The sequence below is a fragment of the Peromyscus leucopus genome, chromosome 2 (assembly GCF_004664715.2).
Source record: "Peromyscus leucopus breed LL Stock chromosome 2, UCI_PerLeu_2.1, whole genome shotgun sequence".
NCBI lineage: Eukaryota > Metazoa > Chordata > Mammalia > Rodentia > Cricetidae > Peromyscus > Peromyscus leucopus.
In genome coordinates this window covers 115305518-115324253 of record NC_051064.1, presented here as the reverse complement: position 1 = coordinate 115324253, position 18736 = coordinate 115305518, and the positions used below count along the sequence as shown (strand labels likewise).

The window sequence follows — 18736 nt, the reverse complement described above, 5'->3', positions numbered from 1 at the left end:
AAAAAAAGATGAACTGATGAAAGTAAAAGGATAAACTTACGAAAATGACAATTTTAAAAGCATATGTGTGTATATGTACTGTAATAGTTACTTTTCTCATTGCTTTGACAAAATATCTGATAAGAAGAAACTTAAGAGAGTGAGGATTTATTGCATATAATTTTATAAATGCACTTTAAAAAATAATTATGTACACATTTGAATATATTTATAAAAATAATCACATATATTTATACATGTACATTCACATATATGTAAGTATAAGAAAATGAATGTGTCTTTATATATACATATATAATTATAACTATAAACTTAATATATATGTTAGTGATGATACATGCATATGTATATACTTTTGTGTAAACAATGTAGTATCTTTACATAATATGCATGTATTAGTTATTATTCAGGTTGATGTGACCAAATACCCAACCAAAACCATCTGGAAGAAATGATTTATTTTGGCTTACAGTTCCAAATAAAGTGCATCATGGTGTGGAGGCATCCTGCTGGTCACATTGTGATCAAAGTCATCAAGCAAAGTTGAGTGAATGCTGGTACTCAGTGCTTTTTTCTTCTTTTTAATTTTTTAAAAATCTTTTTAAAATTACATTTTTATTTAGTCTTTGAGAACTGCATACACTATATTTTGATCATATTCATTCCCCTCCCTCAACTCCTCCTGATCACCTCATATTTTCCTCTCTCCCACCCAACTTCATGTTCTCTTGTTGAAAAAGGAAAACAAAGCAAAAACAGAGTCCAGTTTGTGTTGACTGACTAAGCCTTGGTTCAAGGCCTGCCCTGGACTATGTTTGATGTACTTAGTGTCACTCCACTAAAGAAAACTGACTTACTCTCTTGCTGTGGCTATCAATTGCTAATATCTCCTTGGGTTTGGGTGGAATTTCATGCCCACTCTTTCATGCTGGAATTTTGTCTGGTTTGAGTTTGTGCAGGATTTACACATACATAAGAGTCTCTGTGACTTCATATGTACTTCTGCTCTGTTTTGCCTAGAAAAATCTGTTTCTTTAAAGTCATCTATCCTTTCTGTCTCTTACAGTCTTCTTTTCTCCTTTTCTGCATAGATTCCTGAGCAATGATGAGGGAGGCATGATAGATATCTCTTTTAGGGCTGAGTATTCCAAAATTGCTTATTCTCTGCTGTAGGGAGCCGCCTTTCAAAGATGGCGCTGGCTTCCTGGTAGCCTAGCTATAAACAACTCCATATTTGGCTATGCTCTCGGGACTATGTGTCCTGTGACCTGCGCATGCGCGGATATGGTAATCGACCTTATATCCTCAGCCTATCCCGTGGCTCCTCGTGCTCGCATTCTGGCGGGACCCAATCACAATATGGCACGTTTGCCTGAGTCCTCATATAAGCAGCTGCATTTTAGTCCTTGGGACCCCTCACCTCCCGCTCTCCCTTAATCAAGAGGCGCTCCAATAAAGTGTGATCTGAGAAGAATCCTCGCGTGGTGGTCATTCTTCCTCGCTGGCCGAGGAGCTCGCCGCAACTGGTGCCGAAACCCGGGAAGGACACTTCGGACACCAGGTGAGGGGTCGAAGACGATTCAGAACTCAACACACGGAGCGGTGACGTCGGTAAGTTCTCCAGGTATGCTGATTGCTGGGATTAATCCGCTTGTGTTTGCTTTCGTGTTCCTTCTTATGATTATTAGAGAGGGACACAAAGCATTAAGCAAACACCAGGGTAGTCTATCAGAATCAGACTCTAAAGGGGAGAACTTAAGTAGGCCTAAAAAGAAGAAAGAAAAGAATAAAGAAAAGGAAATTAAAGAAAATAAACCAGAGAAGGAAGAAAATTCAGAAAAGAAAGGGAACCCTTTGTATCTAGTATTAGAGGAATTTGCAAAAATTGATTTATCTGATAATGAATTAGATTCAGATAAGGAGGAAAATTTAGAGGAAGCTGCAGCTGAATATGAGGAAGAGAGATATGGGTGGTAGCGACCCCCTCCTTATAATCTGGAGTGAATGTGGAACCAACGGCGCCTTTGGGACCACATCCACCCCCAGCAACACCTTCGTATCTACAAACAGGTGGAGGTTGTCATTTTATCAGGAGAGACACCTGGGCGCCGCTAGCGTCCGCGTTTCCAGTTTTTGAAGACCCACAAACAAACAACAGATATCATGAACCTGTGCCTTACAAACAATTAAAAGACCTGGTAGAGGCTGCTCGAGCTTACGGAGTAACAGTCAGTTATACCTTAATGCCTGGTTTGTGTGTCACTAGTGTGCAGTTTCAGAATGGTTCCCGAGCAGCGAATTTGTCTAAACAGTTGTCCAGTTATCTTATAGGAAATTGGTCTGGAGAATTCGAAGAGACACTGGAAAAACTGAAAATGGCAGTGGTGACCATCAACTCCACATGAGTGGATATCAGCCTGGCAGAGGGACTGTCCTCCCGGATTGCATCTACCTTTTCCCTGTTTAAAGAATGGGTGGGGGTGGGTATATTTTTAGCATGCTGCCTTGGGGGGTGTGTGCTTTGTCTGTGGTTGGTCTGCCGTTTGCCAACACGTACAAAAAAGGACAAGGTCATTATCACTCAAGCATTAGCCGCTTTGGAGTGTGGCTCCTCCCCCCCAGATCTGGCTTTCTGCCTTAAAGAATACCTAATATCCACACAACCTTTGCACCCCCAGGACTGGTTAGTCCATTGCACTCGGGAAGGTGTGTGGACAATTGTTGCACGCATAGCCTTTGCACCCCTGGGACTGGTTAGTCCATTGCACACGGAAAGGTATGTGGACAATTGTTACATGCATAGCCTTTGCACCCCAGGGACTGGTTGGTCCATTGCACTCGGGAAGGTATGCAGGCAATTATGCACAGTTAACTCATCCTCGATCGGTCAACACATCATGAGGTGGGGACCTGATTGGATGACATATTTGTGTTGGTATTCAATTAATAAAGAGGGGGGAGATGTAGGGAGCCACCATTCAAAGATGGCGCTGGCTTCCTGGTAGCCTAGCTATAAACAACTCCATATTTGGCTATGCTCTCGGGACTACGTGTCCTGTGACCTGTGCATGCATGGGTATGGTAATCGACCTTATGTCCTCAGCCTATCCTGTGGCTCCTCATGCTCGCATCCTGGCGGGACCCAATCACAGTACGGCACGTTTGCCTGATTCCCTATATAAGCAGCTGCATTTTAGGGGCCTCGGAACCCCCTCACCTCCCGCTCTCCCTTAATCAAGAGGCACTCCAATAAAGTGTGATCTGAGAAGAGTCCTCAAGTGGTGGTCGTTCTTCCTCGCTGGCCGAGGAGCTCACCACACTCTGCATGTTGACCAGCTTGTCTTTTCTGTGTTAATTACTATCTATTGCAAGAAGTTACTCTGACAAAGTTAAGCTTTGTGCTGATCTATATGCCAAAAGGAGTCATTTTGTTCCTTTTTCATTTAGCAGATTAATGATAGTAGGCTTTTCTCTAAGGCTCATGACCTATGTATCTTTAAGTTTTTGACCTCACTGACAATTCATATATGGGTTCTATCTCATCAAATTGGCTTTAAATCCATTAAAAATAGTTGATTTTCCCGTTATTAAATATGCATAACTTGCAGGAAGGTCATTGTCTTAGTCACTGTTCTACTGCTATAAAGAGACAACATGCCCAAGGCAACTCTTATAAAGGAAAGCATTTAATTAGGGGCTTGCTTACAGTTTCAGAGGTTTAGTCCATTGTCATCATGGGGGGAAACATGGCAGAAGGCATGGCAAGCATGTTGCTGGAGAAGTAACGGAATCGAGAAAGAGCTATCAATCTCTCACTCCTGTCCGTGCAGGCAGAGAAGAGACACTGGGCTCGGCATGGGCTTTTGAAAACTCAAAGCCTAACCCCATGATACACTTCCTCCAACAAGGCCATATCTCCTAGTCTCCAATTATTTCAAACAGTTCTACTTCCTGGTGACTAAGCATTCAAATATGTGAGCCTATAAGGGCCATTCATATTCAAACCACCACAGCCATTATAGTTCACAGAGTTCATAGCTGGACGAAATCAAAGATTACTCTTCTTTTCTGGTAGCATGTAGAGGACCTTCCAACCCTATGAATGCTAGCTGATAGGGATAAAACTTCTAGTTGAGTATCAGTTAGATTTTTCCATGTTCTATGCCACAAATATAAGATGTCTTCAGCAATAGGGATTACTGTCAAGCTCTAGAGGATAACCAATAGCATTGGCTACAGTTTATAATGTTGGGAAGTCTGTGGGACCTTATTGACCAACAACTGGAAGATAAGCAAACGACAGCTATTAAGAGACATGGGATTGAAAGAGGGACTGCTGAAATAAACCAGCTTAGATATTTTAAGGATGCTTTAACTTTAAAATGGAACTAATAAATGCATTGCTTTGGAGAAAAGGTTTTGCTTTTGTTTCCACAGGAAACAAAAGGCTGTGGATTCCATCCAGGCTAATATGGATCAGAATTGATTAGAGGAGAACCTCCTGAGTCTTGTATTATACAGGTAATGCATATGTATGTATCAACAAAGGTTACAGTTGGTCTTCACAGGACTTGGCCATTATCTCAATTTTCTCAGGGACCCTAAGATGCCTTTGCCCATAGACAGCAGGAAGCACCCTAGAGAAAATGACACCCACATTTCCAAGAAGTGGGTGGGTGGTTGTTGGTTATTTGTTGAATTATGGATGTTTGTTGTCATTTAGGGGAATACAGGAATATAGGTTAAAAAGGCAACTATTAATCTCAGATATTTTGCATTGCATGGATTTTGGTATATTGATACAAATTTAAAGTTATTTTTATTTTCATTAAACTGCATAAATGTTTCTATTCTTGTTTGGGTTACTAAGCTTATGTAGCTCATTTAAAGAGGCAATCTAGAATTAAGAAATGAGGTTAGTAGTTAACTTATAGTAATCAAACTTGTAGTTACATTAGGTATGTTTTCAAGGTTAAACAGGTATATTTTAGACAGATAATTTTCAAACACTTCAAGAACCTAGAGAATATAGTATTTAAGATTTTTAATAACCTAAGATTTTCATGACAATGAGACACATCTGCTCCTGGCAAACAATACAAGGTGGGATAGTCATTCAAATTTCCTGCTTCACGGTAAAGTCTACCAGATATTCTAGGCCTGTAGGCTAAAGATGGATGCCCAAACTTTGCAGAGGAACTTTGGGTTACAGTACAGGCAACCATATATCTCTGTTGTTAGGTAATATTAGATCCTTCTGGGCTCTTTGATGGAGTTAAAGACTAAATAGTTAGAGTTATAGCTTTCCTTAGTTATGATAAAAAGTAAATTAGATATAAAAGTTTGAATTCACTAAGGTAAGATAGATAATAGAGTATTTTCTCTGAATTTGCTAAATACAAATGGACTGAATATTGTAAATGTGATACTTGAAACTGCTTTTGCTATACATAGTTTGACTATATTAAAGTTAAATCTTTCATTTTATTTAGACAAGTGGAGGAAATGTTGTGTAATATTAGTTTAAGATTTGTTACATTGATTTATGCTGTGGAATATTTGTTTAATGATGCGAAGATGTCTTGAATTCTTCAATGGTACATTTGTTTAATTCCATAAAGCTGTGTTACTTTGCCTGTCTAAAACACCTGATGGTCTAATAAGAAGCTGAATGGCCAATAGCTAGGCAGGAGAGAGAAACAGGTGAGACTGGTGGGCAGATAGAGTAAAAGAAATCTAGGAAAAGAGATCTAGGGAAGAAGGAAGAGCAAGAAAAGGAGGAGAGGAGGAAGCCAGGGTCCAGCCACTTAGCCATGCAGTCAGGCATGGAGTAAGAATGAAACATTGATATATTCGATATATAAAGGTAAAATGTCAAGAGGCAAAATGTAAGGATTTGGTCCTTAAGTACATCCTTAATTACATCATCAGCCTTCGCCGGCTTCCCAGCCTAAAAAGCAGGTGGGCCCTCTGTGGGGTCTCTGTCCCCTCTCCTCTCCACTCCTTTCTCCCGTTGCCCCCCTCCTTCCCTCCCCCTTCTGTGTCTCTCTGTCTCTGTCTCTGTCTCTCTCCCTCTCCCTCCCCTCCCCCCAATAAAGCTCTAAAAAGGTAACCATGGCTATGATTCTTTTAATCAGCACGTTCCTCCACCGGCATGGCCACTGCGGGCAGCAACCAGCCACGAGGGGCAGTGCCGCAGCATAACCAACATAACCAACACAAAATATAAAGAGAAATGGGATAATTTAACTTAGTAAAGCTGGCTAGAAACAAGCCAAACTAAGGCCAGATATTCATAAATAAGAATAAGTCTCCATGTATATATTTGGGAGCTGGGTGGTGGGTCCCCAAAGTGTAAAAAACAAAAACAAAACAACTACAGGTTCCTGGATGATTAAGGGTTGTTCCTGGCAAAAAAGGAAACTTCTTTAGGAGATGTGCTTTTGTGGTAAACAGAAACCTTCCTTTAGGCTTCTTTACATGTTATAAATCCTTCTGTTTACTTCTCAATAATCCTTCTGTTTACAACAATATCACCGGCACTGTCATTTTGGTTGGGGGCTTTGGACCTATCACTGGGCACTGTTAGAAGACGTTTTTCTCTAAGAAAATAACAAAAGGTTTCAAAATGGTTAAGATTCCTTCTCTTATGAAATGTTTATACCTCATATTCCTTTCCTAACCTGACCAGTTAATCTTGTTCTTTTGGCATGGTTTTATATCTGACTTTATTAGTGGCCCTCCTCTTTTAAAATTCATCTGGAGAACTTGAGAACTACAGTGGCATAGGGTGTGCCATCCTAATCTGTGAAAGGCCTCTAGGGCATTGTATTGTGCAACTTATATTGAGAGTGATCCAGCTATAGATAATTTGCCTTGAAAATTTTTGAGATTTTTTTAGTGGGAAGAATAATAAAAAATGCATAATAATGATATCTTTACTAATTTGAATGTTAGAAATCAAATCTAAATTTACTAGATCTAATGCTACATGATTTTTCTTGTTCTGTATTTATGTATGTGAGAATTCTGTCTGGTGAAAAACTTCCTTAATGTTGCAAACAAGAGAGAGCTTCATGCCTTGTTATCCCTATGTGTTGAATAGATTAATGAGAATACTTTGACTGAGTTTCTCATTATTTTGATATTAGAATCAGAGATAAGAAAACCCTGTTCTAATTAGAGTGTAATGATCATATCACTTTGAAAGTCTCTAGATCACTTAAGAATAATCCTAATTGATTTTTTAAATAATCTTATACAAACCTTAAATACCCACCCATCCTCAGACAATGTTAAAGATTATTAATTTTTTTCATAAAGTTTGAAGTGTCATCCCAAAATTAAGAACAAATAGAAGCTGGATATTCAACAAAATCATAATTTTTCTTGATTTTTGCAGCTTTTTAGGGAAAAAGACTTAAGATTATATATAGTTGAGACAAAATCATGGCATCCACTGAGGCAGAGCATTCAAAGAGTAAGAGTCACCACACAAACTTGTATGAAGGCTTCAGCTAAAATTTAAATATTTTATTTTATTTTGTACATGTTTATTTGGCCTGCATACACATCTAGGCACCACATGTGCACAGTGCACTCAGATGCTAGAAGAGAGTGTTGAATCCCATGATTCTGGAGTTACAGATGGTTGTGAGCTAGATGTGGGTGCTAGGAATAGAACTCAGGTCCTCTGGGAGATCAGTCAGTGCACTTAACTTCTGACCCATCTCTCTAGCCCCATTCAGCAAGATAAAACCAAGTGTGTGTTATCTTAGTGAATAAATCCCTAGAAAAATACAAAGAAAGCTTACATTCAGTTGTAGAAATTTTATTGTGACTCACACTGAGAATCCATGAAAATGGATGGAGACAGGGTGAGAAACTTCAAAAAATGTTCTGTGGAAATGGACAGAAGTCTCCTCTGTAAGAGAGGCAAAACTAGAAGATCTTTCCCTTATGGGAAACTATTACTATAGTGGGAGAAAGAAGTGGACATTATTCATTCAGTAACTAAATGAAGAATTACTGTTAGCTACAAATAAGTAAGAATTCTTCTTAAAGTAAGTCAATAACAACAACAACAAAACAAACTGTGTTTGGAGTGTTAGAGGCATCACTCAAAGCATAAATCTAATATGATTAAGACAGTCTCACACTTGATTTTAGGCAGAGAGGACTAAATTTGAACTTAACATAGAACACAAGGAATATTTCTAATCCTGGCATGAATCTAACAAAAATTCAATAAAATGTAATGCCAGCTTATTCCCTGCTAAAGGATATGGAAGAACACAAATAGGAATTATCCATAATGAATCAACTCATAGGAATTTATTAGAGCTATGGTTAGAAAAAAAAATTGAGGACAATACTCTGGTTTTGATCTAGCAAAACTAGTAGCTAGAGGCATACCAGAAGGTAGTGGGTAAGGGAGATCTTAAGAGCTAGTTTGACCTGTGCCCCCCACCCCACCCATTGCAACCCCACTTGTAGAACAGCAGGCAAGACTCCTGCAAGCATGTCTGATCCTCCCATCAGACCCTGCAATCTACAAGCCCTACTCTGTCCCCCAAATCCACTCATTCCCTGAGACTTCAGCTCCTCCATGAGACAAACTTTGCTAGCTGTAATTGGACCAAGAGGTGATTGACTGTTCTTTCAGCCAGTCACCCCAGCCTCTATTCCCTAGGTCCAGGGGCACAACAAGTGCACCCTACCCTCATCTATTACAGTCCCAGTTTCAGGTAAGCAGGCAAGACCCCTGCAGGCAGGCCTGACCAGCCCATACCCATTGGACCCTGTAATCTACAAGCCCCATTCTATCCCTCAAACCTACTCATTCCCTGAGACCTAAGTAGCTTCCTGTGACACAGACTCCTCCAGTGCTGATTGGATGAAGAGCGGCTACCTGAGACACAAACACTACTTGCTCTGATTGGAGGAAGAGATGAGTAGATGATAGTGCAAGAATACATTTAACAGCATAAAGAGCAATATGACACCACCAGAACCTAGTTACAATACCAAGCCCTGAACATCCCAATGTAGAAGAAACAGAATAAAATGACCTTAAAAATGTCTTTATGAAGATAATAGAGGCCTTCAAAGAGGAAATGAAAAACTACCTTAAAGAAATAGAGAAACAAACAAACAAAAAAATTGGAAGGAATAAATAAATCCCTTAAAGAAAGTCAAGAAAACCAAGAAAAAGTAATCAAATGGGTGAAGGAAACAGTTCAAAATTTGAAAACTGAAATAGAGTTAATAAAGAAGACACAAATTGAGGGGATGCTGGAGGTGGAAAATCTGAGAAAACAAACAAGAACTACAGATGGAACAAACATAACCAACAGAATACAAGAGATGGAAGAAAGAATCTCTGTTGTTGAAGATATGATAGAGGAAATGGATTTATCAATCAAAGAAAACATTAAAGCCAACAAAGTCATTACATAAAACATCCAGGAAATCTAGGACACCATGAACAGACTAAACCTAAGAATAATAGAGATAGAAGAATGAGAAGAATATCAGCTCAAATGCACAGGAAATATATTCAACAAAATCATAGATGAAAACTTTCTCACCCTAAAGAAGAAAATTCCTATAAAGATACAAGAAGCTTATAGAAGACCAAATACACTGGACCCCCAAAAAAGTCTCCTCATTGCATAATAATCAAACCACCAAACATACAGAATAAAGACAAAGTATTAAGAGCTGCAAAGGGAAAAGGTCAAATAACATATAAAGACAGACCCATCAAAATAATACCCAACTTCTCAATGGAGACTTTGAAAGTCAGAAAGTCAGAACATTCTGGAGATGTTATGCAGACTTTAATGTAGCTAGAAGGTTTTCTCTGGTCTTGACTGGTCACATGGTTCCACGGCTGCTTATCAAATTATCACTCAGAAGCTTATATTAATTATAACTGCTCAGCCATCAGCTCAGGCTTATTACTAACTAGCTCTTAAACTTAAACTAACCCATAATTCTTACCTATGTTTAGCCACATAGCTTGGTACCTTTTCTCAGTTCTGCCTTGTCATCTTGCTTCCTCTGTGTCTGGCTAGTGACTCCTCACTCTGCCCTTCCTCTTTCTAGCATTCTTCTAGTCTGCTTGCCCTGCCTATACTTCCTGCCTGGCTACTGGCCAATCAGTGTTTTATTACATCAGTGTAAAAGAACATTATCCCACAGCATTTCCCCTTTTCTGTCTAATCAAAAAGAAAGTTTTAACTTTAACATAGTATAATTACATATAATAGAACAATTATCAAGCAGGAATTATAGTTATAATATCTAGTCTATTTGTATTTGGCAAAATTAAAGAAAATATTCTATCATGTATCTTATTTCTCTGAGTCTAAATTTTCATATTTAATTTATCTTTTATCATAACCAGGTAAAATTATAACTATCTAGTCTTCAACTACATCAAAGACCCCAGAAGGATGCAATATTACCTAAGTAAACAGGAAGAGTGTTGTAAGCAACTTCCAAAAATCTAGAATGACAGAGACAGCTGGCTGCCTAGACAGTCACCAAAGTTCCTCTGCAATGTTAGGGCATTCATCTTCAGCCTAGAGGCCTAGAGTTTCTTAGTTGCTTCTCCATGTGTCCTGCAAAATGTTTTGCAGTCTCCTCTGTGAAGCAGGAACCCGAAGGACCATTTCACCTTGTTTGGGCAAAATTTAGTGTTCATTTTTCCATGGGTCCTGCATGTCCAGTCTATATAACATTTTGTCAAGCATTCCAGGCAAGAACAGTTTTTTGCCCAAATGGCTAACTTTTGCCATAAATAAAGCAAACTCCATATGGAGTTTCTCCAATGCCCATCATCCTCTTGGAAGTAATTGGTGCTGCCAGGAGCAGATGTGTCTTACTGCCCAGAAAAGTTTAAGTTCTTAAAACATTTAAATGCTATATTCTGTAGGTCTTTGAAGTATTTGAAGATTGCTTACCTAATTGAAATATATCTTTATGTAATGACAAAACTTAACTAACATGACTATAAGTTTGATTATCATGAATAACTAATTATTAGTCTGTTTTTCTTAATTATATATTACAATTTCAAATGAGCTGCACAAGCATAATATCTCAAACAAGAGTACATATAGTATGACAAAATTAACTTTAAATTTGTATCAATAAACTAAAATACATAACAATGTAAAACATTTCAAGCAGTTGTTGCTCTTTAAAAGTAGATTCAATAATCTACCCCTTTATCCTATCGTATCTCTATCGCCCTTTCTTTAGAAAGAGATTACATTTATAATCATCCCCCTTTAAATAAAAATAAACATTTATAAACAATATTTTGGGAATTTGGATGTAGCTTCTCATACTACTTCATGTTGGTTTGGGGTACTGGTAATCTTATAGGGATCCTGAGAAAATTAAGAATTATGGTCAAGTCCTGACTGGAGTAGTGTGTGAGGCTGCATTGTCTAAGCTAGTTCTCTTGAAGCTGTTCTGGATGTTAGAACATCTGGAGACTTCTCAGAGAGTCTTCCTTGATCAAACTATATTAGCATGGAAGCAAGCCATAGGTTCTCATCTTCCGTGGAAACAAAAGTAGTACCTCTTTTCCAAAGCAATATATCCTTAGACATAAATGAAGTCAATATATCTTTAAGGCAGCTTCTCCCTGAGACAGAGCCTGCTAGCACCAATTAGACTAAGAGGTGAGTCTTTCTTCTTCTATCTGAACACACCAGCCTCTATGCTTTGGGCCCAGGGGTACAACCCATTGAAAACCTACCTTCAAACCTACCTACCCTCCAAAACCGCAGCATCTCCATGAGACAGGATTGGCCACTGCTTATTGGACTAAAAGGACCAAGAGCTCCAATTGGCCCAAGAGTGTTGACTGGACTAAGACAGGCTCCCTCAGACATAGATATTACTCGCACCGAGTGCAGGAAGAGGTGGGTAGATGCCAGTGCAAAAATACAGTTATCAACATAATGACCAATATGGCACCACCAGAACCTAGTGGCTCTACATGAGCAAGACCTGAACTTCCCAATGCAGAAGAAGCAGAAGCCTTTGACAAAGATGAAGGTCTTAGAAAGATCAGGAATACAAGGAACATACCTAATCACAATAAGGCAATTTACAGCCAACCAACAACCAACATCAAATTAAATGGAGAGAAACTCAAAGTGATTCCACTAAAATCAGTAACAAGACAAGGCTGTCCACTCTCCCAATATCTATTCAATATAGTACTCAAAGTTCTAGCTAGAGTAATAAGACAACAAAAGGAGATCAAGGAGATACAAATTGGAAAGGAAGAAGTCAAACTTTCCCTATTTGCAGATGATATGATAGTATACTTAAGTGACCCCAAAAACTCTACCAGGCAACTCCTACAGCTGATAAATAACTTCAGTAATGTGGCAGGATACAAGATTAACTAAAAAAAAGTAGCCTTCCTATATACAAATGATAAATGGACTGAGAAAGAAATCAAAGAAACATAACCCTTTACAATAGCCACAAATAATATAATATAAAATATCTTGGGGGTAATGCTAACTAAGCAAGTAAAAGATCTGTATGACAAGAACTTTAAGTCTCTGAAGAAAGAAATTGAAGATATTAGAAAATGGAAAGATCTCTCATGCTCACGGAGAGATAGGATTAACATAGTAAAAATGGCAATCTTACCAAAAGCAATCTACAGATTCAATGCAATTCCCATCAAAATCCCAACACAATTCTTCACATACCTGGAAAAACAATAATCAACTTCATATGGAAAAACATATGGTGACTTCTCAGAAAAGTGGGAATCAATCTACTTCAAGACCCAATGATACCACTCTTGTGCATATACCCAAGGGATGCTCAATCATACCACAAGGATGCTTGCTCAATTATGTTCATAGCAGCATTATTCGTAATAGCGAGAACCTGGAAACAACCTAGATGCCCCTCAACTGAAGAATAGATAAAGAAAATGTGGTAGTTTACACAATTGAGTATTACTCACCTGTAAAAAACAAAGCCTCATGAAATTTGTAGGCAAATGGATAGAACTAGAAAATATCATCCCAGATAACCCAGACTCAGAAAGACAAACATGGTATGTACTCACTCATAAGTGGATATTAGATATAAGCAATGGATAATCAGATTGCAACCCATGACTCCACAGAAGCTAGGAAACCAAGAGGACCCTAAGAGAGACACATGGATCATCTTAGGAAGGGGAACCAGAAGAGATTTCCATGAGTAAACTGGGGCCGGGAGGGGGGCAATAGACGGGAGGGAATGGGGAATGAGACCATGAGGGAATGTGATGGTCTAGCTGGGGGAGGAATGGAGTCAGAGGACAAGCTCTGGGAGTCCAGTAGAGGAGAAGAAAGAGGGATTATATGAGCAAGGGGGTCAAGATCATGATGATAACTACAGAGACAACCGAACCAAGTTTATACAAACACATGAACTTTAGGCTGACAGCAGTGGAACTTGCATGGGACTGGACTAGGCCCTCTGCATTCAGGAGACAGTTGTGTAGTTTGGTCTGTTTGAGGGCCATCTTGCATTGGATCAGGATCTATCCCTTGTGTATGAGCTGACTTTCTGGAGTCAACTACCTGTAGTGGGACACCTAACTCAACCTTGATGCATGGAGGAGGGGCTTGGTCCTGACTCAATTGAATGTACCAGGCGTTGCTGACTCTCCATGGGAGCCCCTACTCTTTTGGAGGAGGGGATTGAGGGTGGGATGAAGGGAAAGGTTGTAGAGGAGTGGGAAGAGGAATGAGAATGGGATCTGTGGTTGGAATGTAAAATGAATAAAATTTTCCTAAAAATAAAAAAAAGGAAAAAATAAAAATTCTGAAAAAAAAAGAGCTAGTTCTCCAAATAATCCAAATAGAAATGGGATATTTGGCATTCCAAAGAATCAAGCACTGAATTCTAGTATTATTGTGAAGGCCAATGTTATGTTTTATGTTGTAATTGCTATGCTTAAGAGATCCATAAAACAAAAATAAATGCCCCTAATCTTTAAGTCTCTTGCCTACATACAGATGCTTCATGAAATTCTGGAGGCTATTATTTTATGTAAGATAACAAGCCACATATTTTCATATTTTTACTCCCCTAAATAAGTTTGTTTGACCCAACTGCACTGGATGTGCTTGATCACATGAAGGTGGAGGTATGTAGGCCAGAAGTACATCAATATAGATGCTTGCCCCTGATTGGACCTGGTAGGAAATATGTGGCATTATGGGTTTGCCTTTATAAGTTTCTGCAAAAGGTGACTTGTGGCCATTTTCTGGGGACTCTTGACTTGACCAGAGTGCACCACCCTGATCATTAAATAAAGCTTGGTTTATATTTGCCTCAAAATTGTGGTAGTGGTCTTTTTCTCCAATGATAGGATTAACATTTTCTGGAGGCCCTAGGGACATCCAGATTACCTGAAGGGCTATCTAACAGGCCTGAGCATATCAAACATGGCACCAACAGGTTTTGCCTTTTACCTTTCTGCCCTTTGCTAAAAAACATTAGATTACATTCATAAAACTAGCCCTCAAGGGTTATTCCCATATTTGGCCACTGACTCATTCCTGAGAAAAAACACCAAGGTCCAACAATCAAAGTCCTATCAACAGGTTCTTGTTTTCTCCTTGGACTCACTGTGTCCCCTTCTTTGTGATGGAGCTTGGGAGATGACACCTCCCTCAGAGGTCTCCTGAGCCACCGAAAACCCAGGGGACACACTTGGCTTTTGACCCCGGACCCCAGCCAATACTAACAAAGTGCATCTTCTCTCTCCATCCCAAATGAAAACTCCAGCACACACTTAGTATTAATGATACATCCTAACACTAAAAATTAGACTGTATACTCTCTAAAAAATTAAACAAAATGACAATCTTTATAGTTTTATGGGCATAAGGACTGATGGAAGGAGATATATTGCCTCCCCCTAACTTCCCACCTTCCCTCTCCACCTGTCCCTGCTGCTTCTCATCTCTGCCTGTCCCACCTGCTTCTCCATCTGCTTCTAATTGCCACTCCAAGCTTTTTCCTTCCATTCTTCTTTCTCTCTAGGTTTCTGTGGTAGTTTGAATATAATTGACCCCCATAAGCTCATAGGGAGTGGCACTATTTGGAAGTGTGTCTTTGTTGGATTAGGTATGGCCTTGTTAGAGGAAGTGTGTCAATGTGGGGTGGGCTTTGAAGTCACATATATGCTCAAGTCATGCCCAGTGTCTCAGTCCATTTCCTATTGTCTTCTGATCAAAAGGTAACCAACACCATGAATCCTTGCAAGCTGCCATGCTCCCCACCATGATGACAATGGATTGAAACTCTGAAATGTAAGCTAGCAGCTTAATGAAATGATTTCCTTTATAAGAGTTTCAGTGGTCATGGTGTCTCCTCACAGCAATAGAAACCCTAACTAAGATATTTTCCCTCCCTAGGAGCTGCAGAATACTTTAGGGCCCTGTCATCTCGTACTGTAATCTTTGCCCTCTCCTTCCTCATCAGCCACTTTCTCAATTTAATCTTTTCCTTTCCTGAAACTAGAGGCCTCTCTACAGACTATGCTATCTCTCAGCTCTCACCTGTAGTCTCATAGCTTCTGAATGCCTCTTTGAACTTACACAAACACAGATTCTCAAAATCTTTTATATCTTACTCTGTTCTACACTTCCAAAAGTCTCTTATCTCCACTTTACTTCAGAGGAACTTCCTTTTTCCACCCTTTATGTCTTTCTTGGACTATATGCACCATATATATATATGACTTTTTTTGGCCTGCCCTTCAGACTGTATTTTTCTTCTATTGGGTTGCCTTGTCTAGCCTTGATAGGAGGGCTTTTGTCTTGTCCTATTGTATCTTATTTTGTTGTGGTTGGTTGTTGTATCTCTAAGGTCTGCTCTTTTAAAGAGGAAATCAAGGAGGAGTGCTTCTGGGTGGGGCTAGGAGGAGTGGAAGGAGGGGAAAATATGGTCAAGATGCTTTGTATGGGAGAAGACTCTATTTTCAATAAAAAATAAAAAAAACACACACACAAAGAGTGTTGCTGACTCTGTTGCTGGGGTCTCACTGTCTCTAATCCTGGGGGCAGGGGTTGGGTAGACGCAGCATCAATGACACAGACTCCAGGAGGTTTGCAAGCAATCACTCATTTATAAAACAAAGGACTGAGGTTTATACATGTGGATTTTTGGCAGGTTTTGCTCCTAGCTGCTATGCTATGGTGTTTCTTGATTGGCTCTAGGCTGCATATCATCCTCTTTTGGTTTGCAGCTTATTGGTCAGGTTTCATCTGGCCAGAGTGCTCTCTGCATATGCCACAGCTTTTTGTTTGCTTAAGGCGTGGCCCCATTGCTTTGGCCTTATTCACCTCAAAAGAGAGTCATAATAATTTATATCCAACTTTTGCTTTTCAACAAAATTTCAGATAAAAATTATTTAATTTTGATTCATGTGTATGAGTGTTAGCCTGCATGCATATGTGTATATCATGTGTGTGTGTGTCTGATGCACACAGAAGCTAGAAGAAGAATTGCCGGAGAGACCCTAGAATTGGTGTTGTACATGGTTATGAACTACAATGTTGGTACTGGAAATTGAACAACTGAAAGAGCAGGAGACCATACAATTGTGATGAAATGAGAATGGGAAAAATTGGAAGGATGAGAAGGATGAAGGGAAATTGAAGAGAGGGTCTATATAATCACCAATTCCACCAGAATGTCAATCCATGTGAGATAAAGCAGTTTAGTTAAACAAGACTCAATCAATAGTCAGTGTTGGCTCAAACTTCAAGGCTGACACCAGGTAGCTATTTCAGCCATATTTAAGCCCAGCACAATTTGGAAAAATGTTTCCTGGTGATAATTAACTCAATCCCATCTGCACAACAAAGTTAAAGACAATTACATTAAAATTCTTGTAAAATACAAGTGACATCTTCCATAAACATAGGTCCTGTATATTAACTAAGGAAGTAGGTACAAGGTAAACAAAGCTCATGATAAGGGTCTGGGGCAGAACAGAGCTAGAAGTTGTCTGAGATAAATAGGCTCAAGAGTGTGAGGAAGTGGTATGGCCTGGCTATATAGATAGCACAGAAGTCACTAGGCTATTAATCACCTTCTCTCCCAGCCTTCAGGATGGGAAACAGGTAATACAAATCTTCCTTTGAAGAGATAACCTCATGTATTTAATATTCCTGATTTCCCTAGTGCTTATCTGTGAACACAAGTACCTACATGTGCCCTGAACCCCCCTTTTAATTTTTAAAAGAGAAAATAATAGCTGTAGTAGAGGCCAATGACACCTAGTGGCTAGTCTAACTAATATAGGCAAACATAAGAGAATTGCAAGAATAGTTAACAGAGGGCCAAGAAAAAGAGAAAGTCGTCTTCTTGTGACCTCATTGTTTCTCCAAAATCTCTGGAAGAGTTAAGTCTTGATGTCTCCCCAGTTATTGACTTCTTCTTCCTCTTCCTCTTTCTCTTCCTCTTCCTTCTCCTCCTTCTCCTCCTCTTCTTCTTCTATATTTCCTCCAAATGAGTTTGTTGTCTGTGTTTCATTTGTCTGGTGTTTTCTGAGATGCTGTCCTGGTTGGATACATTGAAGCAGGTACCATTTGGAACTTTTTTCATTTTCTGGAAAGACATAAGTATAACCTTACCCTGATTTTACAAGAATATCAGTCCCTTTCCATTGATTAGTTTTAGACCATTTCATTTAACACATAGTTTAGATTGTATCTCCTTTAGGGAAAAATGCTTTTGGGCAGCCAAAAAGTATTATACTTTAAAGTGAAAAAAATTAAAGATAACACAACTAAATGTAGTGTAGTATGTAGAGATTTAGGTGAGTGTGTATAGCCTCTTTTTATTTTTAAAATCTATCATTTAAATATTTGATGATGTCATTCCACAATAGCTTGATCATGTGGACTGTAAGGAATTTCAGTAACATGATTAATATTTTATAAACTGTAAAATGTTCTAAAGCTTTTGTCAGTACAAGCAGGACCATTACCAATATTTAGGTGTAATGAAAGTCCTAGAAACAAAATGGCTAAAGAGCTATTTGAGAAAGTCAAGCTTACCATGTGATACAATGGTATTTTCCTGGAGCCCCCAGAGCCTCATGTCATTCATGTCTAGGGTAGTGTTCTGCAGCTGACTAGTTAGGAATTAGCACTGTGCATGCCTGTAGTGTACTCTAAGTATGGATTTCTACACTCTTGACAGTAGAAAAGTCCTCAGACATAAAAAGCCCTAGTTACAGATATGTTGATGTGAGAACCACCCACTAATTATGCACTAGCTTGGGATACTGTGTAAAACACAGTATGTAAAAAGCCTTCAATACAGGATAGGCTTCCCCTACTTCCTCCTTTGCCAGAGTCTGATCACTCATGTCAGACCAAGGAAACGCACAAAACTAAAAAAATGAAAACAAACATAACCTACTTAATAAACAATGGTCATTAATTTCTAAAGATTTAAGTCTAAGGCTTTTATATAACATTTAGTATTTTTAAAATTTAAGACGACTTTAATTTTGAACTCAAGAAGGCTTTCCTACTAAGTAAAAGGATGTTCAGAAGTACCTGAGAAATAATCACAGAAAATCTTGAAGGAGAAAAGAATTTTTTTCATGCAAGCATCAAAATACATATCCAGCTGATACTGTTCTCAATCTTCCCAATACTGCAACCCTTTA

General features: G+C 38.9%; 1 protein-coding gene across 4 annotated transcripts in view; it reads right to left on the bottom strand.

Moving 5' to 3' along the window:
- Positions 1–16157: 16157 nt before the first annotated feature.
- Positions 16158–18736, bottom strand: part of LOC114707387 (selection and upkeep of intraepithelial T-cells protein 2-like) — a 38308-nt gene continuing 35729 nt past the window's right edge. For 2 of the 4 annotated variants that reach the window (XR_005090886.1, XR_005090885.1), the window contains one exon: positions 17577–17664. Coding sequence is in view for 1 of the 4 variants with exons in the window: in XM_037202821.1 (XP_037058716.1) it covers positions 17459–17664 (206 nt within the window). In the remaining 3 variants the exon portion in view is untranslated. Of the gene's footprint in view, positions 17665–18736 lie in introns of all 4 variants that reach the window. The other 2 variants (XM_037202821.1, XM_037202822.1) reach the window with 2 other exon arrangements.